This window comes from Rhipicephalus microplus, chromosome 4 (genome assembly GCF_043290135.1).
Source record: "Rhipicephalus microplus isolate Deutch F79 chromosome 4, USDA_Rmic, whole genome shotgun sequence".
NCBI lineage: Eukaryota > Metazoa > Arthropoda > Arachnida > Ixodida > Ixodidae > Rhipicephalus > Rhipicephalus microplus.
In genome coordinates, this window is record NC_134703.1 from 59,452,919 (window position 1) to 59,473,964 (window position 21,046).

Sequence of the window (21,046 nt, forward strand, 5' to 3'; positions counted from 1 at the left end):
GGAAACACCATCCGAGGCAATGTCTCTTTTTTTTATGAGCTGTATATGTTGGCAGTTTAATCACGTCGTCGCAAAATGGGGCGCTTGACCCCACAGAATTCATAATCTTAGATTGCAGATGCTGCGTTCTGAAGGGAAATCAGAGAAAACTAGACGCCTCCAAATATTAAAAACAAAGGAATTACTATACTCGATGATGAAGCATCTGTAAGTAAATGAACTGAAGAAATAAAAGAATTTTATGATCGGTGTAAGTAACATAAATAACGCCACTTTATGGCCACTGACGACATGCCCAAATGCGCAAGGTCGAAAGAAAACCGAACACGCCGGTATGAATTAATTTTCTTCCACATTTTACTTTTTTATTTCTTTTTTTTTGTATAGAGCGTTTTATGGGGCCATATATTCCGGTCGACGACGGCATTTTATGTTTTCGCCGTCCCTGGCGGCTTTGAGACAGCGCGTCGCTGTACGAGTGCAGTCTATGGTTAAATGATGAAACGACGTTTTCGGCAGCACCGTGGCCCAGTTCTTTTTTATTGCCTCCGTAAACAAATTTATTTTTAAATTGCTTTTTACAACAATATATAACATTTCATATATGTCAAGAGAGTGTTAAAGGAGACGATAGTTCAAGAGAATAAAACACTCGCAAAAAAAAAAAATGAACGATGGATTGCAGGTTAATGTTTTATGGCATGGTTGCCCGAGACGGGAACCATTTTTCAAAGCAGTACTTATTATAAGCGTAACTGATGGGGCATTTTAAATGCACATTCGTTGTTGTCACCATCCAGTACGACTGTTTAGGCTCTGCAGACATTCGTTTAGTGCAACGCATTGGATGAGTATGAAGTTCAGTATTCGTGCGATAAATCTAGTCATCCGGGAAGAATCCGAAGCTATCGCGCGTTTGACTTACATGGGTCTTAAAACAAACAAGCAAGCGATTATTAGTTCGATAAAGTACAGATCTTTGATATGCTTCGCTCAGCGTGGGATGTGAGACCGGATTCTTTATGCGTACGACTTTGAACATTTTATTGTAATATCTTACGGTAATATGCACCGTATTGTACAAGGTTGACCGCATTTAGAATGAACACCTAGTTAGCATTCGAGTTGCTGAAACTAGAGCGTTTATTTTCCTTCCTGAGGGAATTACCCTTTACATGAAGCCTTAACGCGGTGTCGACAAACACAGTGATACTTATCCGAATCGTACATTAAGCATATGCTTTGTCGAAGTCTTCGATATTAAGGTGTTCACCTCAGATGTAGATGAACCTGCACATGCACGATGTGTGTTATGCTGTAATTTCGGGCCTGCTGCATTTACTGAACTGCGGTGTTTTGCAGTGAGACTATAGGAGAAGCAAAGCCGCTGACTACGGAAGCGGCGTTTAGGAGCAGAGGCGTAGCAAGAAATTCTTTTCATAGGTGAAGGGAAGAGGTTAAGTTATACTTTATGTATGTTCGTGCGTGTGTTGGTATGAGTGCGTATGAAGCCAAATTGAAAATTTTCTGGGGGGGGGGTGAAATTCTTTTGGCTACGCCCCTGTGCAGGAGCATACAAGATGTCAAGGGGTACGAAATGGCGCAGAGATATTCTTGAAAATAAAACTACATACCATAGATTGCAGTAGCAGTTTCTAATTCCTGCGAGCTTACTTAAATGTAACAAAACTCTTAGGCAGAAATAAAATAGTTTTCTTATGCATAGATGATTAAAATTTGAAAACTAACCAGCTTCAGAGTTAAATGAAGCCATGTGCGAAACCTACCTATGGATTTGATTTCGATAACACTTTTTTTAAATAAGGCGCCAATTAAGTAGTTGATTGATTGATATGTTGGGTTTAGCGTCCCAAAACCACCATATGATTATGAGAGACGCCGTAGTGGAGGGCTCCGGAAATTTCGACCACCTGGGGTTCTTTAACGTGCACCCAAATCTGAGCACACGGGCCTACAACATTTCCGCCTCCATCGGAAATGCAGCCGCCGCAGCCGGAATTCGAACCCGCGACCTGCGGGTCAGCAGCCGAGTACCTTAGCAACTAGACGCCAAATAAATAGTGTGATGAGGGCCAAAAACACGCTAAAATTATGAGCTTGCGCTACGTATATTTGCGGATGCTCTGGTGATTGGTGTCTGACTTGGACAAATACTATCTGGGACAGGTTAGCGTCCTTGAATAGCGCCGATGACTCCTTTTTACTTTGAACAAATGCATACAAAAATTGTATTGCCAACCTGCACAGTTAAAAAAAATAAAATATCCAAGAAGAAGCAAAATGCATGAATCATTATTCTTTTCTCCTTGCCTTTTAGGTATTGACTTTAAGCAGAAGATAATCAACCTGGACGGTGTGCCAGTCAAGCTTCAAATATGGTAAGTAGAGATTTGTTTGTTTTTTCTTTTGTTTTGTTTTTGTGATAGCTTAGACATGTGGTGTCATAATTTCTACATGCATCGTCAAAATAAGTACATACCACTCAAGCCGTTCGTATTTGTGGGAAACACTATTTATTTAATTTAGTTTACTTGGCAAAAAATAAAATAGTGATAATTAACAAATACGAAGACCTCATCAGAAAAACAAACTCTTATGTTTCCTTAGATACTGTTTAAATAAAAGGGCAGCGTGAAAATTTGAAGCTGCTACACCATAACATTTGCAACTTTGTCATTCGTCAGTCTTCAGACAAGTTATCAAAAGGCAATATTAGTCATAAAAAAATTAGAGTGAAGGTCATATTTCCCACATACAATAACATGCCAGGCAAGAGCTTAAACTGAGACATTCGACGAATAGCTTTTCACATTTACAAACCACTGTGCATTTAATCTTGGAAAAAGTTACTCGAAACAAGTCATCTGACGTTTTCTTTTTTAGTCAAAACTACCACGAGTAACGTTTCCTGAAAAAAAAAAGGTGCATCAAACGTACGCTGCCTTGCTTTTTGTGTGTGTTTGTCAAGGCTTGTGGCTTTATTGTCGAATGCATTTTGTGCGGAGCGCATTCACTTTTTCCTGCCTAACAGTGGTCAGTACCCGCTTCGAGAACACAATTTCGATTTCTAAAGCCCTCTACTTCGCAGTACATAAACGCTGTGCGGAGAAGCAGCCACTGTGGAAGTCTTTGTGGAGGTTGAGGTTCGTGCGTCTGTTGAGAGATGGCAGCACGGCCCCGCGCGTAACAGAAGCGAGTTTCTCCCCGAGGCAGCGGCCTGTTTGCGAAGCTTTCCCCGGCGATTTTGAATGGACTTTGGTTTTCCTTCAGCGTGGTATCTTGTAGGAGGCCTTTAACGCCTGATCGCAGGGCCGTAGTCGGGAGAGGGGGGTTCGGGGGTTCAAACTTTTCGGAAAATTTTCGATTTTCCTTGCGTGTGCATACGCGCACACCCACAAGTGCACACACGAAACACATATAAAGTAACGCTCGTCATTGGTTGGTGAAGGTGAATGAATAGTCATTATCTTGATCATATGTCCATGATCAGGAATGGTCAAAAATTTTCTTCACGAACTTCTTAAGAGTAAGAGCATTTCTTTTTAAAAATTCAATTACTGGTTCTGACAGCCCCTTCATCGCATATATATTACGCTGGATGTACTTCACTTCGTATGTGGCTGACGCAGGCCCGTGGCCAGGAAATTTTCAAATTTTCTCTTAAGTGAGTAGCGTGAAAAAATTGAAGTACAAAAATAAGACACCTGGACACAACGCCAGGTGTCTTCCTTTTGCACTTCAATTTTTTCGTGCAACTCAGTTAAGATGAATTACTAACTCGCCCAGCAGTCCGTGATCCTCAAATTTTTAAAGAGAGGGGACGAAGCAACAGCAGAAGGCTTTGACTATTTGAGAAAAACTCCTATTTTCATTATTTATTTTCGATAAAATTCTCCCCCACTTCATCAAAATTTCAAAGTGGAGGTGTGTGACTAGAGCACCCTCTGCCCCTGACTGGGGGCCTGGTGTAACGAACAAACTCGCGCTCCCTCGGTCTTCTGCTCGCTTTTTCGTGGTATCAGTAACTGACATTGTGAAGAAGCGTGCTGTTTGCTAATTAATGTACGTCATCACTATTGGAAGTTTGCGTCATTCACCTTTGGCGATTTGTCCAACGTGCAGCATCTCTCCGCTCTGAGATTTTAACCGCGTCGGACGATTAGCACCACCTGACAGTCGATTACATATTCGTCACTTCGTCCAAAATTTACGGCGATTATTGAACAGGCATTTTATACACGTAAGGCAAATAGTTATCCGTTCTTCATAGGTGCATCCAAATGCACTCCTTTGCCCTAAATTCGCTGGAGTCAGATTATTGAATACGATAGTCTTTCTTGGAAACCCGATGCAAAAATGTTGATCTGTATGTCCATTTGTCTGTGTGTACACTGAAACGATACCCCAAACAGCCTAACTCATCCGCACCGCTCTCCAATATTGCTCAAGTTTCAGCGTTTATACACATTGTTCAATTGTCAATTAAAAAGCAATTATGGCGCATATCTGAGGCACCATTACAACACGTCAATGTTTTCTATGTGTGGCTTTATACTAGAAAAGGCATATACATAAGTAATCCTAAGCACCGTAGCGTGTATCACGCTGTGCTAACGATGCAACGCTTGCACGAGAAGGGCAGTGTTTCCAACGCTTCGCTAAGACGACATGGTGGTGGCACTTAACCGTCGCCTTGAGTTCTACACCTTCCCGCCATCGAGACGGGCGTGCAAGACGCGTGGTTCGTTTTTCAAGATGACGGCCAGATAGCGCTCATGTCTCACGTGTGACGTGACTCGATGCGCTCGTTCGCCTTCGATGCACGCTTTCGGTTTTCTTGCGCAGAACATCAAATAAACGTTTTGTTCACTCTCTCCAGACGCAAGACGAAATTTGCAGTGTAACATGCATATACGTGGCGATTTATTTATTTATTTATTTATTTATTTATTTATTTATTTATTTACTCGAATTTATGATTTTGTTAAAAAACGCATGGTTGAGACCAAGGCACATCATGCGTTTACGTTATAATCAGCGTGAATCAATGCAATAGCGGGTAATGCTTTTTTTTTTTAACGCGTACTGTCTGTTCCGTTCAGACTGACGGCAGCTAGACAGGAATGCTCGGGCTGCACAACGCTTTGTGCCAGCACGTGAAATGCGTGGTCAGACGTTAAGCCGACCATAGAAATGCCAAGAAAACAGCACTGACAGCGCATGCAAGCTCATGAAAAGCCCAACTGAACATACGCTCGTGGTTGCAACGAAAAAGCACCTTTCTGGCTCTGAAGAAGCCGCCAAATAAATACCGTGCTCGACTCCCCGCTTTTTTCAAGACGAAACGGATAGAGAGTGCCCCTAAATTTGCATAATGCGAGCCTGTGTGTAGCGACACCAGCTTTACGAGTTAATTTCTTCGCTGATGGAGTCGCTGATGGAATACAATCATTACCTCGCTTGGCTATCTATGCCCGCCCATGCGCCCGCCCACACACACACTCACACACACACACACACACATACACACACACACACACACACACACACACACACACACACACACACACACACACACACACACACACACATCATGTTTATGTGGGGGAAAGGCGGAACGCTCTTTTACGAAACCATTGTTTATATATCTCGAGTGAATGGCACCCAAATAAAAACCACGTTCTGTTAGAAATGTAGAGGACATCAGCCATGCTAACCATTTGTTTTATTTATTTTTTTGTTTATTAGTCGATGATTCTCCAAGTGGTGGTCACAGCCGCACTTTTCGCGCTGATTACTCCGGCCTACAGACATAGAAAAAAGTGCACGGCATGGATCGGTCATCGTCCAAGCGCGCACTGCGCCGTAAGCCACTCACGTTCGATGGCCGTTGGTCCCGCATGCCGTAATTACAGCTGGGACGGGCGGTGCCGTCGGGCGAATGCTATGCGCGCCGCCAGTGCCAGTAGACGGCAGCTGTTCCTGCATCAATAACGTTGGTACGTGAGGCGATCCGCGACTCAATGATAAAAAGCTGTATGTAGGTGCACGGAAGCATGACTTCTGCACTCAGCGCGTCGTTATATAATGCGCCCGCTGGTGAAAACTTGGGACCCGGAGTGGACAATACAAAGATGCTTCAAAAAGGTCCCCAAACCACTCCATGTTCAAAGGAGAGAGAGAGGTTTCTTTTTTTCTGGCCTTTCCTACCCTTTCTACAGGCATTATCTTGACCAATCAATGAATCATAGAAAACGTGGGCAATCTCAGCACAAGACGTTGAACGTATCAATATGTCGCGCTTATCGGCTACACGCTGTCGCATTCGCTCGCGCAGTCGAAGACGCTCAAAACGAAGTGCATTATGTTGATCGCGTACGATACTTATGCCAGAGCAGACAATAGAGAGCTTATTTCTCATGGCGTCCCTGCTGGCGTCATTAGTTATGAATCAAAAGGCGGCAAACGCCGGGAGAAAATAACGCGCTCAATCTTTCTTCGTGTTTTAAGAGGTTGTTCGGAGGCCCTCTAAAGAGCACTTCGCAATTTGGGGACCGCCTTCGCTAAGGGAGCAGATGGCATCGCTATGAGGGATTGTATATCATCGGGATTGGATGGTACTCGCTCTCACGAAATGTACTGTATCAAAGGAACGTTCTGTGAATGTTAACGCTCAAGAGCTGATGATAAATCCGTGCAGTGCAGTTTAGCGAAGGCCTAGTCACTAACGAGAACAGGCTAAAGGTTCCAGGAAAAAAAAGGACACGCCAAACAAGGGCGTGACCAGTTTTTTTTTTTTTTGTTTTTTTGCAGTGGTGCGAACGGGGTGGGGTTGTGATTTCATATGTGTGTTCATCTGTACTTTATGTATGCTCGTGGGTGCGTTTGTATGTATGCGTGTAATGCAACAATTAAAAAATATTGGGGAGCGTTGGAAACCCCTAACCCTCTCTCGCTCTCCTGGCTACGCCCTTGATGCCAACTGTGCGCTACCGGAGCCGAAATACGGTTCTGTGTTTTCGCACGTTACGATTGCCATTGGACTACCGCCATGCGCGCACCATCAATATTCGCTCTAGTGAACACTTTTTGATCTAGTGCCGAATTCACAAAGATGTTTTTTTTTGTTTCCAAGTGTTATTTGTGATTGGTTCACTGATAAAATACCAAGCATCAGTATTGGTTGAAACTTTTTATTAGAAAAAATTCTAACGTATGTCTGCTCCAGCTGTCTTGTAGAGGGGGAAAGTTTCGTATTTTTTTCGGTTACTCCATTTGCTCAAGACTTGCATCGCAAGAAAATAAAAAAGGGAGGGGGGCAAAACTGAAAATGAATAAGTGACGGAAAAAAAAAGAGCAAGCCGAAACAAAGAAGATAGTATGACAGTGGACAGTTCATTTGCAAGAGCTTACTTTGCAGCAGAACATTCACACGCGTACATTTCAGCTCAAATTTTAATATGTTACGGCCTACCGTGTAAACAAAAAATTAAAGAGAAAAAAATCCCAATTGTCAAGGGGCATGTGTCACATTATACATATAACTTTCAAACCAATAAAGCAATAATGTCACTATTCTTCATTCTCGTTCACAGTATTCCTCCTTACTCTCCCCATGCCTTATACGAACCGCACTTATGTCATATACTCATCTCTAGACAATGGCTCTAAGAGGCGTGGGAAAGCCGTGCCCAAGAGCGCTGCTGTCCTGGGAGACCGTGGGCAGCACCATCCCTGGGACCATTTTCGCGTCACATGACCCTTCGCGATGGAGGTCCCCTGCGCGCACTCTGCGCGGTACATTCGAATGTACAGCGCCCTCTAGACATATATGCGTACAAAAAGGCAAAGGAAACCATGGCGTTGCGGTCGTGGGTGAGAAATATAGACTCTGCGTGCTCGTTTTTATTGCGGTTCAAAAGCTCCTTTTATTTCTCTCGTCCGACGATGGTCCCTTCCAGCAAAGGGTGCGGGGCGTTGAGGCTTCGCACTGTACAAAGGCCTCTTTCGTTTAATGGAAAAGCAACGAAGCCATTCGAGCGCTCGTACATAGCGGGGGCACGGAGACATGGGCGCCGTAATAAGCGAAGAGCTCGTGTGCACCATTTCCGACCCACGCCCCAGTCTTTTTCTTTCTTACATTTGTTTTTAAGTTATCACACCCTTTCATATCCCTCTCGTTTCAGTTCGTTTTTTATGCTTCACTTTAGCCACCGCGAGCTGCTCGCCGCTTTGTTCCGGTCTCATCAGTTTTGATTACCCTTGTGGAGCAAGGGGGGAGCTAGGCGTCGTTCTCTTCATTGCGTATATAGTCTTCACCTTTGGCTTGTCTTTGGCTTGTCTTTGGCTTGTTTTTTGTCGTTTCGGCGATTCTACTGCCACCGCCAATACTCCTAAGCATGGCACTGAGGCGGCCACGACCCTTTCCGTCACGCGGCGTCGCTTCCTCCGCCCCTCGAGACGATAATCGTTCGCCGGGACGCTCAGCCACAACCTCGCCCCTCGTGCTCGGCTGCGATGAGGCAGCGCGCTCGCCCGGTGGACGTCGTTCCGTCTGTTATCCAAATGATGGAAGTGGCGCGGTGACGCCTTCTCCTGCGAGACCGCCGTGCCCAAAGCGGTTCGGCGCTTCTGTTATAGAGAGGCTCCGATGCTGGAAGCCAAGACAAGCCAAGGGCGCCAAGGGCGCCATCTCCGTCGCGGCATCTTTGACCGCGGCCTCTTTCTCCCATTGCTTCCTCTACGGCGCGCGAGAATACCAACGCCTCCGGATGGGGTAATATTAGGTCGCGTTAGGCCCAGTATTAAATTGGGCGTATACGTTATCACCGGGAAGTGTTTTGAAAGCACGTTTGTGGGGCGTACGTGAGCGCTGTTTCTCCACCATCGTCGTGATACAGGCTTGAAAGTATATGTAGCAGTCGTTGTAATAACGTGAAATCGGTGAACCGGTGAGTACACGTACCGGAAACAAACAGCGCATCGTTTCGTATTATTTCTGTTTCTGTCAAATTATGTTTTCTGCGCTGTTTTATTTCCAGTGCTCAATAATTATCACTTTGGGATGCACAGAATATTTGTGTTATAGGACTCGAATAAAAGTCGTCAACGTGCTTATTGAAAAGCAAATACCGAGAGATTATCCCCCAAAACACACACACACATACACACACACGCACGCACACGCATAAACACACGCACAAACACACACAAATGGCAATGGTCATGCACAATGCATTGCTAACTCTGAAACACGGTTGGATTGGTATTCGTTCAGCGATGAACTTCTGGGCGCGGTCTCTTTGAACATACGGCAGTATTTATGGACCTGAAGTCAATTTATCGGAGTAAACGTTCAGCCAAAAGGAGTAGTCCTTCCCACGTGACCCTCCTAAGGAATTACACTAGTTTGATTGATTGCTTGCTTGCTTGATTGAATGATTGATTGATTGATTGATTGACTGACAGACTGAGTCAGTGAGTGAGTGGGCAACCCACGAGCTATGAAAAATAGTTTTGTCATCATTGAATATTCGCACACGAAATGATCATAATCATCCTCAAATCATTATTATTATTATTATTATTATTATTATTATTATTATTATTATTATTATTATTATTATTATTATTATTATTATTATTATTATTCAATCAGAACGGTAATCAAACCCGCTTTCTCGTTCTCAGCAGTATACAGCAGTATGAGCTGCGTGAGCAGAGATACGAGAAGCTGCCTTCAGTATTTAGTGTTAATACATGGAGTCTGGGTGGCCGAATTTCATTTTTCATGAGGGCCCGAGGTCATGTATTCGTGCTCGCAGAAATCAAATACAGGATGGAAACAAGAAAACAAGGAAGCCAGCTATCTGGTGAAACCGCTGCGCCCTCAATTCACGAAACCAATAACTCTTCCCCGCCTCGCAACTTCTTACACCGAATTACGCCACGAGTTGACAGGCCGTGCGATTGCGTACGGAAGCCAAAGCGCTTTAGAATGTGGGCGCAAATCGGATCGAATAAGGAATTACGTATTAGGATTGTAAAACTCGTTTTCACATACGGTGGCGTGACACTTGCAACGCGCCTGTATACTGAATATTTTATAAAGGGCTTGGCTGAGTTTACGCTTTCGCAGACCGAGATACCGAGCGCTCAAGTTGCCAACGCGCTGTTAAAGGCTTTGCGCTTCACTGGACGTCAGAAGGAAGTAAGTAAAGAAGGAAGGAAAATAGGAGGAAAAGAACGGCGGGGAGATTAACCAGCCCATAGGCAGTCGGTTTGCTACCCTGCTCATGGGAGGGGGTGGGGAAGATGAAAGATAGAGAGGAGAGAGGAGGTTTGTATACGCTCTTGCGCCTGCACGTTTCAGATGACCTTGAAACATTGGCCACCTTTGTAAACACACACTAACACACACAAACACACACACACACAAAGGAAACCTTGTAATATCATGGCAAGCACGAAACTATGAATGGCTCGCTTATACATCGCTCCTGTACGAAAATTGTGAGTTAGAATTACATCTCGTTATGTAAACAAAAGCACATGACTGTACCCAGCAGGATTAGTTTCGATGTTCGAATTGCACGAGCACACAAAATTGTTTGGCTGTCTACAATAACTTTCGACGTGAAAGCGTCAGAAAGCTTTTGTCGCAGAAATTCTGGTGATGGCGTCAGCGCCGTTCTTTGCGAGCGAAATAAATTAAATAAAAATGCAAATAAATAAATAATAAAAAGTCACAGTTTTGCAACTAGGGCCAAGCAGCGAATCACTTTTAGCTTCTTCGTCATCATATGTATTGCGAAAGGGTTTCCATAGAAAAATAACTATGCTATAATAACCAGGAGTAACATGCCAGCGTGTTGCGCATGCGCTTGGCTGCTGATCCGAAGGTCGTGGGTTCGACCTCAGCCGCGGCGGTCAAAATTTGACGGAGGTGAAATGATACAGGCCCTCGAGAGAGGAGCACCATAATGTATACCTGCGATTGTAGAAATTTCCGGAACTCCCCCGTTACGGCGTGTCTCATAATGGCACCACACTTTCGGACCGTAAATCACCAGGTTTGTCTAACGCGCTTGCGTGAACACAACTGGGCATAATCACGGTTCACGGACACGCTCTCTCGGTCGAGCGGCAACGCATTATAGCGTCGTATATAAAATCAAACGGGCTGGAAACTTAAACGCGCAGGGAACCCTTAGAGAAGGCCCCGCCGCGGTGGTCCAGTGGCTAAGGTACTCGGCTGCTGACCCGCAGGTCGCGGGATCGAATCCCGGCTGCGGCGGCTGCATTTCCGATGGAGGCGGAAATGTTGCAGGCCCGTGTGCTCAGATTTGGGTGCACGGTAAAGAATCCCAGGTGGTCGAAAATTTCCGGAGCCCTCCACTACGGCGTCTCTTATAATCACATTGTGGTTTTGGGACGTTAAACCCACATACCAATCAACCCTTATAGAAGAACCGAGTGTTGGGCGAGCTGGTATTCTATTGTGGATGCCATTTTTCGCAGAAAAAAAATTGTACAAGAAGAAAGAGAGCACAGACGGGCGCAGGGGACCCCTCGGGTCCTTGGGGATCGCGTGGCATTTCGGGTTGTATGTAGGCTGGGCTTCGCGAATATCTGGGTGGTATGGGCCGGGTGTCGTGTCGTGCGCGACTTTTTCATCACTATCCGATATACGTGTGCGAAGTAGAAACAAACAAGCAGGGTCATTTATCGTCTCAGACGAGGACTCAACGACCGATCGACCTAGCACTTTTTTTTTCCTAATATCTCTTTCTCTCCTCGGCGAAATAACGCGCAGGTACTGAGATCGGCAATCGCTCCCGCGTATTTCATAATGCGGCCCGGTTGCGATAGCCTCGAAAAACGACCGTCGTTGCATGAGGGTGTCGAACATCGAGTACATCGCAGACGTGCACCACCCGTACGACACGTCGAACAAGACCCGCACGACTCCGAGTTCGTTTCTCCCGCTTCAACCCCTCCCCTTTCTCTTTTCTTTTCTTTTTGATTTCTCGCGGTTCTTACGTGTGTACGTGAACCTTTTTCAAACTAAAGGCCCGCGGTGTTTTCTATGCTTTATCCCCGAACTGTTAATCCCATTTATTCGCTCCGATTGCACTCGAATAATGTCTTTTTTTTCCCCCTCGCTATCTCTCTCGTTTCTTCGTTTGTTATACTTTCGCAGAGATTCCGAGCGCGCTCGCTTCTTGGTACGCGGGGAATGCGGTCCTTGCGCGGGGCCACTGTGTAAGGTTAATGGTGACCCAGTTGCGAAGTGCGCCGCCGTAAAAGCTGTCCTCCATACGTAACTGCGCTGCATAAATAGTCACCCGGGCCCGGAAGCGACGACAGACTAGATCTATTGAAGTTCACCGGGAGTTAGATCAACGTTACCGCGCCGTGTTTTCCACCGAAATAACATTTCTTTTTGTTTGTTTGTTTTTCTATACGTATATGCACGCAGCAGTTAACGTTTCTTGAAAGTTCGCTGACGGCAAACAGCTGTAAAGATATTTTCACTTGTTCATCTACATTAACACGAAGCATTTTAATGGAAGTTAGGCAGATTATCGACCAGTAAAGCTGACTAATAGACGTTTTTGTAGCTATAACATGGTGTGCGCCAAGAAACAGGAAAATTTAAATCTAGAACGCTAGGAACAGCTGAGTAATTTATAATGACAATAGATTCGGCTAGATTAAGTTAAAGCAGTTTTTTTAGACGCGACGCATGATGAGATGACTCATCTGACCCATGCAATAATGAAGTCCTACGGACAAGACGAAGAAGAAAGTTATTGTTGGTTCTTTGAAAGGCAGATAATCAAAGTTTTGTCGTCTGGAGTAACGTGAAAATGGCAATAACCCTCCCTTTCTTCATGTCAACTTTTCTTTAATACTGGGACAGCTTCATTGGTGCAGCTAACGTGACATACGTCGAAACGCGTGGTCTACAGGCTATACAGGGGTCAAATGTCAAGCAGTTTTCTATATTGAACTGCATGTGCGTGCACACACACTTACGCTGAAAATCGTTCTTTTTTTATCATCTTATTCCCCTTTAGCGTACCACGTCTCTGGCAAGCACTGTAAGAACGAAACTGACACTGTGAGCTCGACTGCTATAAAACTAAAAAATATATAAAAGAACAGAAATACCTAAACGCTTACTTACGAGTGGTGTATCGGAATGCATGCTGATCCTGTCACGAACGTTCGCAGTATTGAATGCAAAGCATTTCTTGGCGAACTTCGGCGACTTTAAGCATATCTATCTATCTATCTATCTATCTATCTATCTATCTATCTCTCTACCTGGCCTCTTACGTTTGGGTGCTCTCATGGTCACCCCCTTAACTTGGCGTGAACCAAAATTAGCATGGGAGGGTAAAATGGTTTGATGAATATGACGCGCTGGTCAAGACATGAATGATGTCGCAATCCCCTCGCGTACGTCGTCAAACACTTCTCGCCAGACAGTGGCACATACGCACGAGCGGGTATGTGCCGCTGGTATGCGGGTATGTGTCACAGGTGATTGTCACTTAATATCTACCCAGGAACGACGAGAACACACATGGCAAATTTCAACGCGTGAGCGTCAAGCAATACCCGACATCGGCAGCGTCGACCCAACAAAGGCATAGAATAAATGTCAGTGTTAAGAAAAATCTGACACAGGCAGTGTTGATCCCCCGGCGAATGCAAATAATAAATTTCAGGGTCACAGCAGGAATCGAACCCAAGCATTCTGCGTGGCAGTGAAGCATTCTACCAGAGAGCTATGCCAGGTCTCGGAACTATACTTTTCAAATAGATGCTAATCTTCGTGAAACGTCAATAGTGGTTGCAGTGCTGCCTATACCCAATCTTATAAACATTACATATTGTAACAGCGAGCTGTGATAAGATGGTTTTATTTACAGGAGGTGAACGATGCTCGTTTGCGGCAGCACACTGCGATCGTGCCAAGACTCTTCGTCTTCCTCTGCTTCTCTTCTCTACCTTCTTTTTCTAGTATGTTACAATATGTACTCCATTGATACAGCCGTTACGTTGCGTTAATCTCAATTGTGGTTAAGTGTCATGCGCTGTAGCAGTGATTTATGTAGCAATGTTAGGGCCAGCATCTTAGCGAGCATCAGCACTTGATATCAGCTTCTGGTGTCGCTAATACGCATGTTCCAGTTCACATCGTTGCGCAAGTGCAAACAACTGGTTATATAAACATCTATCTGCAACTCTTCAAAATATGTCGGTGTGTGCAACATTTGTAAATGTATAGCGTCATTTCATGACGTGTCGCTCAATTTGGAAAAAAAAATGCAATGCGGTCACCTTCCCTCTGCATGCTTCGCATGACGTCGATTCCCAGGTACGTGATATCTGCCGAATTTTTCGTTCCTGCAATCGATAAGTATGAGGCGGTAAGATAAACGGATGAACGAGGCGCTTAGCGATGACTGCTTCTAATCCATCAATCAATCAACCAGCCAATCATTCAATCAATTGGTTTTTATTATGACATAACAGGATGGTTACAGCTCATAAAATATACAGATTAGGTTCTCTAAAGGACTGCAACGGGACGCTCGGTGGCTGTCACAAATAAATAAAGCAAGGCTTAGCGGCTGTTAGAAACGTATACAAAAGCAAACACAGTGGGCGTAAATATTGCGATAGCGGACTTTACCCAAAGCCGCTACATAAGAACAACAACGTAACCTTGTAAGCATATGTAATGTTGTAACGTTGGCACCTGTTGTGCGACTTAAACGATACTGTGCAATAGCATTTATCGTCTATGTACCCATCAATCCACCCGCACCGCCTGAACAACTCGTTTGGGAGTGTCATGGTCGCAATCGATCAAAATCTCCTTTATCTTTGATTATTTGTATCGTATAATTGATGTCGCGAAAGCCAACATTGACAGCTGCATGGTAAGCAACTGTACCTCGAAACAATCCGATAGCTGTCCAGTGCTCCTACATACGTGGTTTACGAGAAAACGCCTCGCGCCTCCCATCGACTACGCCCTGTAATCCAGGCGTCGTCCGTTAATTGCGGGCACTTGTCCCCCCGCAGCTTTCGGGTCTCGTGCAACGCCTTGTCGCCGCAATCATTGACGCCGTCGCGGGACCACTTCCGAGCGCTGTGAACGCACGCACTAAGGTATACGCGCTCATACACCAGTAATGAGGTCGACGACGCCACGCCGCTTTTCGCGCTACTTACTGGCCACCCAAATAAACGCGCGAGGTTGCGTGTGCCGGAGGGGAAAGACACGCGGGGAGGGTGATTCCACGAGCTCGGCCGGTTCCTGCTGCTCCGTCCTCCCGCCGCATGCGATATATACGTACATATATGAACGCATGTACTGTCACGCTCAGTATGACCTTTCAGCGCTGCGCGTGGCCTCACCAGCGCATAACTTCAGGTCGCCCTTATTTCCACCACTGAACGATATGATTCTTATTGGCGATCGCCCCGCCGTGGTGGTCCAGTGGCTAAGGTACTCGGCCGCTGACCCGCAGGTCGCGGGTTTGAATCCCGGCCTTGACGACTGCATTTTCGATGGAGGTGAAAATGCTGTATACTCCGTTCACTCAGATTTGGGTGCACGTTAAAGAACACCAGGTAATCGAATTTTTGGAGCCCTCCACCATACGGCGTCTCTCATAACCATATGGTGGTTTTGGGACGTTAAACCCCACATATCAATCAATCTTTATTGGTGATCGTCCTCGAGTGTCGAAACATTGTTTAGTTGTTGAAATAAAAGATATATCGAAAGCTACGCAAAATCTTCGAGTTTTGCCACGCGTTTTCCTGTTGCAATGTCAGATCGAGCGCGACTGTACCATATTCCGCAGGTATGTATGTACGTACATATATACGCGCAGCGAGGGGTGCGCGGATTTCCGTTGTTTCAGATGGTGCGTACGTGTCTTTTAGATCGATAAGTAGGGTTCTGCTCCAGATTCGGAGCGGCACCGCATGCTCTGCGGACGTCCTGGTGACCCCTGCGCGCCGTCACCTGTCGAGTCTTGGGCGCTGGGTCTCCCACTTTTTGCCGGCCCATTGTATATACGTAGCGCCCGGTTACGATTTCTCGGCCATGCAACTTCCGGGCCTCCGGCCTCGCACCGGCGACACCGGCTTTCTATACACACCGCGACCTGCAGTAGGCGCATAGCTGCGCGCCACTCACGGCGTTTCTGGCGCGCTTGATCTGTGCTCGATCTCGAAAGGCTTCATCTGCTTGTGGCGCCGCTCGCTTGAAATTCTCCTTTCGAGCCGCGGGCATCGTTAACGAAGCCGCGCATGTGTCTGTGCAAATGCGCAGCAATTAGGCCGTTGCTACGGGGAAGGGGGGGTCCGGCGCTGCGCGATGTGTCCGAGTTGAGGCTGTGGAAAGGGTCATTAAGCTTGAAAAGTGAAAGTTGTCGGAGGATAAGGTAGCGAGTGTGGCTGGTCCACTTGCGTGCGCACCGGTGATTGGTTTATTGTTTTCGTTCATGTGAAATCAGATAGGGCGTGAATACAAGATCTTAACGTACATCTCCAGTTGCAAGATCTTAACGACGCAGGCGCGGCGTTTATTTTTACTGCCGATCAGAAGAGAACGTGTATACATTTGGCAAATATCGAGACTGTATGCCATGAATGTGTAAATTAAGAAAGATATCAGTAACGATCTGGTATTACTCCTAAATAGAACATGCTTGAAGTGACAGGCAAAACGCGCACTCTAAAAGATGAACAGAAAGATGAAAACAGTTATTTCGCGTAAAATTGAAGACAGATTATTCCCGTGTTTTTTTTTTCGCTATGAATATATTGTTCAAGTGCGTTGTGAAAGTCTGTAAACAGTGCGTGTGTTGTAGGCCCGTGTGCTCAGATTTGGGTGCACGTTAAAGAACCCCAGGTGGTCGAAATTTCCAGAGCCCTCCAGTTCGGCGTCTCTCATAATCATATATGGTGGTTTTGGGACGTTAAAATCCACGTTGTTCATTATCTTTGTTCATCATGTAATGTACATGCGTGTAAAATCGATTTGTAACAATTCTGCGTGTCTCTACGTGTTCTGTTCTGTTGAAATGTAGTGTACAAAAGTACACAGTCCACTGTCTGTGAATATTTTTTTAAACATAGCTCTTCATGGGGACAGTTCATTGCTCTCCTACAGTAGAGTACATCGTACTCTAAATCATCGAACATAACACAACCACGATATGATGACGAGTCATATCTGAGTTATAGGCTCCGGAAATTTTACACCCAGTTGTGCTCGAAATACAACATATGATGCACTGTATGTGTTTTCAGTTTAGTCCTTTTCGGGGCAAAGCACCTTATAAGGTCTAGGCTTGTCCGTCGTGCTTTGTCCGTTGCACCCACTATATGCCGTGATGATGAAGACGATGAAGAGTAAGCCTGTCAGAACATGCAAGGTAACCGATGAAGATGACGACCTTGGACGATTCTCTTTCTGCCATGGATGAAAACGAACGTATATAAGGTGCGGCGGAAATCGGCTGCTCTACGGCAACGCTGACTGGCTTGTAAGCAAAATCGCGAGTTGGGCATGTTGGTGGATGTTCATCGTGGAATATTTTACAGCGCTACGGGTTAGATACGGACAAAGAAGGGACGCAGTGTTCTGTCCTTTCTCTGTCCGTATCTAACCTGTTGCGCTGTAAAATAGTGTACGATAAACTGTATATAACTGCTGAGATCGTCCATCGCCCTGGTAAGTTCTTGGGGTCCAATTCACGGTCACTCTAGCCTTCGCACTAGCATGTTCCAAACATTGCATATACACCGCTTTGTCACTATTTTACATGCGTGAGTGGACAATGTGACGGGTGATTTACGGTAACACCGAATGATCCAACTGCTTCGCCCACTCATCATCAGTCACTTCGCAGAGATGTTGATTTCATGTCTTTCCGCTAACAAGCTGCGTCACTCCAACTTCTTTGCACCTATGGAGACGTCGATGAATCTCCGAAGGCACGCTTCTTTTATTTACGCTGTGTGTACACTGGTTCGTGCAATGTACTCGATGTGTCGGCCTTAACAAACCTTCGCTCTTTAACGATTCACGCAAGGAGTGCTTTCTGCCCGACGCAAGAGGATAGGCCTAGGAAAAAAAAAAAAACAAGTACCGTTCAATACTTACGCATCCTGCCAGTTTTCGTTCCCTCTGAGTTGCACCTCGGAGGGACGTCAAGAGCAGTTGTATTTGCACACCGGAGGAAGAAAGACAGCCTCGCATTATGTCCGGCCAACGCGCCGTGGCCGTGCGGTACCGACGGCGGTGTTTTCTTGCGCGTTTCGCAAGGCCTAACCGTACGCGTCGCTTTCTACGCACAAATATTGCTCGCGAGCTACGCGGAAGGTGCCTGCGGGGCAATGTTTGGATAGCGTCCGCCCGATCAGACCGCCTAATGCGCTGGCCCGGGGGAATGCCGATCGTGGCCTGAATTTGATTCGTGGAGCGCTGCAACGGTTTCTTCTTTCTCTTTGTTCGTTTTGGTGAACACATACTACGCGTGTTTCGATCGACACATTACGGAAGCAGTAATGTACGTACAATGCCGTGAAAGTGACTGTACTGTAAAGAGAGTGGCTGGAAGCGCCATATTTGAGCACAAGGTAAGCATTCCGTTCATGAGAAACAGACACAATGCTTTAAAAGAGTTGTTTAACTTTGTGACATCTTACTGACAGTGCTTCGACAATATACGACCCTAACGGTTATTCTTTGTTTACGTCTAGCATGAATTGCATGGACTAGAATTGATTGATATGTGAGGTTTAATGTTCCAAAACCACCATATGATTATGAGAGACGCCGTAGTGCAGGGTTCCGGAAATTTCGACCACCTGGGGTTCTTTAACGAGCACCCAAATCTGAGCACACGGGCCTACAACATCTCCGCCTCCATCGGAAATGCAGCCGCCGCAGCAGGGAATCGATCCCGCGACCTGCGGGTCAGCAGCAGAGTACCTTAGCCACTAGACCACCGCGGCGGAGCTTAAGTATTACCATTCTGCAACCAAGATTCTTTAGGGTCATGGACAAGACGCTAAATACAATCAAAGCGACACAGAAAGACTTGAACTCAACATATCTGTGCAACCATGCACTCATCCAAGAGTGTGCCTGTGTGCACACACTCGCGCGCGCACAAAAAATGAATCATTCAAGGGCACTGACGAGTGCTGTTGTTTATCCCATTCCCTCAACATCTTTTTAAACATCTGAAAGAAAAGAAAAGCGGTGGGAGTTGAACAAGTTGAACGTTACTGCGTCATCAGTTGAATATGACGCCTAAAGCAGTTTTATCTGAGCTTCCCGCCATCGACGTCCAAGCACCGTTGTATACAGCTGCTAGGGAAAACGTTTATTTCTTGAGTCTAATCTTTTGTGCAACCTCTTTTCTCCCCTTTATCCCTTCCCCAGTGCAGGGTAGCAAACCGGATGTGCGTCTGGTTAACCTCCCTGCCTTTCCTTGTATCTTTATCTCTCTCTCTCTCTCTCTCTCTTGAGTCTAATCAGAACAGCTTCGGTGTATAGCAAATTTATCGACGACGGCGCCGAGGGTCACTGTGTACAATAAATGCGTTTGTGCTATTGATTCAAGGTGTGTCGAGTCAACTGGCGAGAAGTTGGCACGTGTCCACAAATTATCACCGGCCGCCATGTTTTTATTTCGTGGCATTTTGTCACTTGACAGTGAGGTATCAAATTTATTCGTGTATACGTCGGGCTTAGACGAGACGAGATCAACTTTATTGAAACAGTTGAACTTGGAGCACGCACGCTACGGGGCCCCTGCGCTACACGATTGAGCTTAAACATTCATCTGGTCCATGAATTTGGCAGCCCGGTCAGCAGCCATGGTCTGTGCGATCGGGTCCTCTGAACGCAGCAGGGTAATCCTATCCTCACAGGTATTTAGGTGCTCTTTAGGACCCAAGGGTGAGGAACTGCCGGGAAGTGTCAAAGGATGTGGACACACCAGAAGCTCAAGGTTCAGGGCAGAAAGTACAGGCTGAGGCGAGGAAAGAGGGGTGACTGTGAGTGGCTTGATAAGTTTACGCAACGAAATAAGTGAATGCTTGCATCGTACCAAGCGAGACCGAGGTGAGTTTCGAAGGATGTACAGATGAGATTGCCAGAAGCGGTGTGCACATGAATAGGCAATAGTTGCCACGCACATTGGCTGTCTTGAATCTCGGCACAATAAGAACCACAGCCCGCTTACCGCGAACACTCAATTAAAAGCATGGCGAGCTTTCTTATGGTATTACTACATACGAATCTTGGGAGAACTGCCTTTTAAGTTGCGCGTCGCGCGCACGCCCACACGCACGCACACACACACGCACACACACACACACGCGCGCGCGCGCGCACACACGCGCAAACACGCACGCACGCAAACGTGCTAAAACGGAGAAAGAAAATGGGGGAGAAGAATTATTTGGACAGGTCACACTGTTTCGTAGGAAAAAGGAACGCACAGATTACACGTAAAACTCCAAGTAAACTAGCGCACTCATCGATCTGATCACGTACAAACACGGGTTCGTATAATAAAACCAAGTGGTCCTTCGAACGTGCTCTGTCGCGTTCTATTTTTGGCCACGCGATCACATGGCTCAAGCAAGTTCGTTCTAGAAGGGGAAACTAAGTTTCGCTCGGTGCGAAGGAGGTTGGGGGGGGGGGGGGGTGAAGCGCTCGCGTGTTATACTGAGTCGAACGATGCCTTCGAGCGTAATCCCATGGTCGCACGCACCGAGACGTGACGTCGGCCCGTAAAAGAGAGAACGAAAGAAACATACCTCGCTGGCCTCTGAAAAATTCGCCAAGTCTGTACACCTCGTGCGCTTGCGCGTTCCGGAGTTGAGAATGTGGAGACACACGTGCGGCATTCTTTAAAGCCGCAAGATTCGAAAGCGTTCCGAGCCTGCGCGAAGTGTTCGGGCCATT

At 46.0% G+C, this 21,046-nt stretch overlaps 1 protein-coding gene across 2 annotated transcripts in view; it reads left to right on the plus strand.

The window, feature by feature from the left end:
• Positions 1-21,046, plus strand: part of RabX4 (RAS oncogene family member RabX4) — a 150,574-nt gene that overhangs the window by 35,247 nt on the left and 94,281 nt on the right. For both annotated transcript variants that reach the window (XM_075892826.1, XM_075892825.1), the window contains exon 2: positions 2,339-2,399. In XM_075892826.1, the coding sequence (XP_075748941.1) occupies positions 2,339-2,399 (61 nt within the window). The remainder of the gene's footprint in view (positions 1-2,338; positions 2,400-21,046) is intronic.